The 5,502-nt window shown below is 38.5% G+C and overlaps 1 protein-coding gene across 1 annotated transcript; it reads left to right on the forward strand.

Moving 5' to 3' along the window:
* Positions 1-356: 356 nt before the first annotated feature.
* On the forward strand, positions 357-5,126 carry LOC122931772 (gastrula zinc finger protein XlCGF17.1-like; the record flags this gene model as incomplete). The annotated part of the gene is made up of 3 exons (XM_044285831.1): positions 357-396; positions 3,927-4,258; positions 4,422-5,126. Coding segments are annotated over exons 1-3 (1,077 nt in total), but the record flags the coding sequence as incomplete, so codon positions are not given.
* Between the last annotated feature and the right edge of the window lie 376 nt (positions 5,127-5,502).

The following is a 5,502-nucleotide window of genomic DNA, read 5'->3' on the forward strand; positions in this document are numbered from 1 at the left end:
CTGTAGTATTGGGATTTTATTGAATGTAAAATAATATTCAGATAATAAATAATGAATTTGATGGTATAAATAGGTCAATAAACGGATATTGATGTTAAAATTAATAGCAGCAATCATAGAATGTGGACATATACATATGTATACATGCGTATTCACAATAAAAAGAATCAAAATGATGTATCCAATTGGTCAATTTAGAGATCTAGATCTCTGGGAACCAGTCAACCAGACCTCTGATAATGTAAAATGTTCGTGATACAGCAGTCAACCAGAACTCAAATGATATAAAATATTCGATAATATGGAATATTCGATAATATAAATGTTCGATGATATAAAATATTCGCACTACGATAATGACCAAAAGTTCTCCCAAACACCTAGGCAGTATATCAGGTAATTATCGATCTCAAATGCAGGTAAATGCTGGGAGCATATAGAGAAGCGTCAATCTCACTTGATACAAACAGCGTCGTCCCGCTGTATAATCCACAAAATGCAATCACTTTTTTGAACAAACTTGCACAATCTTACCGGGACTTCAGTGGACTTCGTTGCCCTCGACACGGTGTACCTCCTGTAGAAATCGGGGTCCCGGTCTCAAGGGCTATTGCTTGTGTTTGAATTCCACGCCAATCTTTAAAGTGCACGTGACCACCCGATGAATCAGGGTTTCGTCCGTGTCACGAAAGTTGTCTGAGCGGTTCGATATTTCCAGTAGCAATATCCACGCCTCCTCAATCGTTCGATGTGCATTTTTCTTTTATTTGGAGATAGATGGGGGTAATACAAAATGCATTTCGGGGTTTAGAGAACTGCCACTGATGAAGGAGTCATTACTCTAAACCCCGAAATGCGTTTGGTATTACCCACATCTATCTCCCAATTGAGGAGGCGTGGCTATTGCTACAGGAAATATCGAACCGCTCAGACAACATTCGTGACACGGATAATGTTCTCTCTTTAACGGAACGGAAAAATGGAAATACGGAAACGGAATGCATACAGAGTACATTCCGTTTTTTTGCGGAACCATTGAAATTAATCTTTTCGTATACGGACCTCTGATAATGTAAAATGTTCGTGATACAGCAGTCAACCAGAACTCAGATGATATAAAATATTCGATAATATTGAATATTCGATAATATAAATGTTCGATGATATAAAATATTCGCACTACGATAATGACGCTGCTCTATATGCTCCCAGCATTTACCTGCATTTGAGATTGATAATTACCTGATATACTGCCTTGGTGTTTGGGAGAACCTTTGGTCATTATCGTAGTGCGAATATTTTATATCATCGAACATTTATATTATCGAATATTCCATATTATCGAATATTTTATATCATCTGAGTTCTGGTTGACTGCTGTATCACGAACATTTTACATTATCAGAGGTCCGTATACGAAAAGATTAATTTCAATGGTTCCGCAAAAAAACGGAATGTACTCTGTATGCATTCCGTTTTTTCCATTTTTCCGTTCCGTTAAAAGAGAGAACATTTCCTATTATTGCCCGCAAATCACGTTCTGTGGCTCTATTCAAGTCAATGGGTCCGCAAAAAAAAGGAACACATACGGAAATGCATCTGTATGTCTTCCGTATCCGTTCCAATTTTGCAGAACCATCTATTGAAAATTTTATAACCAGCCCAATTTTTTCTATGTAATTACTGTATACTGTATATGCCATATGGAAAAACGGAATGGATAAACGGAACAGAAGCGGAAACACAACAGAAATACAAAATGGAACAACGGATCCGTGAAAAAAGGACCTCAAAACACTGAGGCCCCTTTCACACGGGCGTTGCGGGAAAATGTGCGGGTTCGTTACGGGAACACCCACGATTTTTCTGCGCGAGCGCAAAACATTGTAATACGTTTTGCACTCGAGTGAAAAAAATCACGCATGTTGGGTACCCAAACCCGAACTTCTTCACAGAAGTTCGGGCTTTGGATCGGTGTTCTGTAGATTGTATTATTTTCCCTTATAACATGGTTATAAGGGAAAATAATAGCATTCTGAATACAGAATGCATAGTCAAATAGGACCTGGGCTGAACAGGACCTGGGGGTCCGCAAAAAAAAGAAACACATACGGAAATGCATCTGTATGTCTTCCGTATCCGTTCCAATTTTGCAGAACCATCTATTGAAAATTTTATAACCAGCCCAATTTTTTCTATGTAATTACTGTATACTGTATATGCCATATGGAAAAACGGAACGGATAAACGGAACAGAAGCGGAAACACAACAGAAATACAAAAATGGAACAACGGATCAGTGAAAAACGGACCTCAAAACACTGAGGCCCCTTTCACACGGGCATTGCGGGAAAATGTGCGGGTTCGTTACGGGAACACCCGCGATTTTTCTGCGCGAGTGCAAAAAATTGTAATGCGTTTTGCACTCGTGAAAAAAATCGCGCATGTTGGGTACCCAAACCCGAACTTCTTCCCAGAAGTTCGGGCTTTGGATCAGTGTTCTGTAGATTGTATTATTTTCCCTTATAACATGGTTATAAGGGAAAATAATAGCATTCTTAATACAGAATGCATAGTCAAACAGGACCTGGGCTGAACAGGACCTGGGGAGAGCATTGATTACATAAATAGGACCTGTCACTCCGGTCATCACATGGTCCGTCGCATGATCTTTTACCATGGTGATGGATCATGTGATGGAACATGTGATGACCGGAGTGACGTCATCATAGGTCCTGTTCATGTAATTAATGCTCACCCCAGGTCCTGTTCAGCAAAGGAGACAGAAGGAGATGCCGGCTACGCGAACAAGTGGACTAAGGTGAGTTAAATAATGTATTTTTTTTTTAACTCCTCCAGCGCTATTTGACTATGCATTCTGTATTCAGAATGCTATTATTTTCCCTTATAACCATGTTATAAGGTAAAATAATAATGATCGGGTCTCCATCCCGATCGTCACCTAGCAACCGTGCGTGAAAATCGCACCGCATCCGCACTTGCTTTTCACGCAACCCCATTCACTTCTATGGGGCCTGCGTTGCGTGGATTATCGCACCGCAACGCACAAAGAGGAGCATGCTGCGATTTTCACGCAACGCATAAGTGATGCGTGAAAATCACCACTCATGTGAACAGCCCCATAGCAAAATGAATGGGTCGGTATTCGGTGTGGGTGCAATGCGTTCAACTCACACATCGCATCCGCGTGGAATACTCGCCCATGTGAAAGGGGCCTGAAAAAGCCATGCGGTTGTGTGAAAGAGGCCTTACAAGCACACCGCTCCTGCTGGCCACGGCACATCTTCCTGTGACCGCAGCTGTCTAATGACAGTGCTGGTCACAGTGATCTGCGGCGGCACAGGGCCGCCGGGAGATCGCGATGTAACCCAACTCTTTTATACGTCAGGTTACAGATAAAAGCCTACCGCCAGTGACGTAGTCATGCGGCGGTAGGAAAGTGGTTAAAGTATCACTCAACATAAATAAGGCACAAAAGTGTTCTAATCTATAATGTTGACCTACCCTTTACTCCTCGTCTGAAATTCCAGTAATGTCTGAAAATTTTACAAAATGTTATATGTGGCCATATTTTTATGCCACAAAACTGGCGGAGAAAATATCACAAATGTTTCCTCATATTGTTTGTAAAATTTCAAGATGTTTTCTCTGGTAAGAAATAACTTTGATAACTAGAAGAGGAAGACTCCAGTACCAACAGCTAATTGTGCTAAATAAAATCTGGTAACAACCTTTCTTTAATCAGCGATTTTTACCTATTTTTAAAATGATGAGTAATGTTTCTAATTTAGATATATTTTACTGATATAAAAAATGTTGACTTCATGCTACTGAATAGTTGTTACACCTTTGTAAAATAATGTGATTTAACATCTCATGTTATAAATATGATTGCTCTTTTCTAGGTAAAGACTGGGTGAGAGGCTTCCATAGACGTCTAATTTTTCCTCCCTCTTATAAAGGAGAAGATAATCAATCACAGATTGTCACTAGTAAAACTAGACATAAACTGTCTGAAATGTCTGCACGTTCTCAATGTGGGAAACATTTTAAAAATAAATCGTACCTTTATATGCAGAAGAGAATTCATGAGGATGAAAGGTCATTTCCATGTTCAGAATGTGAGAAAACTTTTATTACAAAAGTAGAACTTGTTGAACATCAGAGAATTCACACAGGAGAGAAGCCATTTCCATGTCCAAAATGTGGGAAGAGTTTTAAGCTAAAGAAACATATTGTGATACATCTGGAAACTCACATAGCAAGGAAGCCAAATTGCTGTTCAAAATGTGGAAAACAATTTGCTAAAAAATCAACTCTTGTTCAACATCTCAGAATCCACACAGGAGAAAAGCCATTTTCATGTCCTGAATGCGGAAAATGTTTTTATGTGAAATCAGATCTTGATCAACATCTCAGAAGCTCACATAGGAGAGAAGCCATATTCATGTCCTGAATGTGGAAAATGTTTTTATGTGAAATCATGTCTTGATCAACATCAGAGAACTCACACAGGAGAGAAGCAATATTCATGTCCTGAATGTGGAAAATGTTTTAATCAGAAATCACATCTTGATAAACATCAGATAACTCACACAGGAGAGAAACCATTTTCATGTTTTAAATGTGGAAAATGTTTTTATCATAAATCAAATCTTATTCAACATCAGAGAATTCACACAGGAGAAAAGCCATATTCATGTCCTGAATGTGAAAAATGTTTTATTGAGAAATCAAATCTTGTTCAACATCTCAGAATCCACACAGGAGAGAAGCCATTTTCATGTGCAGAATGTGGGAAGTATTTTAGTCACCAATCACTTCTTAATGTACATCTGAGAACTCACACAGGAGAGAAACCATTTTTATGTTCTGAATGTGGGAAACGGTTTACTATGAAATCACATATTAATATACATCTGAGAACTCACACAGGAGACAAGCCATTTTCATGTCCTGAATGTGATAAGTGTTTTACTATTAAATCAAATCTTAATAGACATCAGAGAATTCACACAGGAGAGAAGCCATATTCATGTCCTGAATGTGAGAAGTGTTTTACTAGGAAATCAATTCTTATTAAACATCAGAAAACTCACACAGGAGAGAAGCCATATTTATGTCCTGAATGTGGAAAATGTTTTTATGTGAAATCACATCTTGATCGACATCAGAAAACTCACACAGGAGAGAAGCCATATTTATGTCCTGAATGTGGAAAATGTTTTTATGTTAAATCATATCTTGATCGACATCAGAGAACTCACACAGGAGAGAAGCAATATTCATGTCTTGAATGTGGAAAATGCTTTTAATCAGAAATCACATCTAGAAAAACATCAGAGAACTCACACAGGAGAGAAACCATTTTCATGCCCTGAATGTGAGAAGTGTTTTACTGAGAAATCAAGTCTTGTTAAACATCTGAGAATTCACACAGGAGAGAAGCCATATTCATGTTCTGAATGTGAGAAGTGTTTT

This window comes from Bufo gargarizans, chromosome 3, assembly GCF_014858855.1.
Source record: "Bufo gargarizans isolate SCDJY-AF-19 chromosome 3, ASM1485885v1, whole genome shotgun sequence".
In the NCBI taxonomy this organism is placed as follows: Eukaryota; Metazoa; Chordata; class Amphibia; order Anura; family Bufonidae; genus Bufo; species Bufo gargarizans.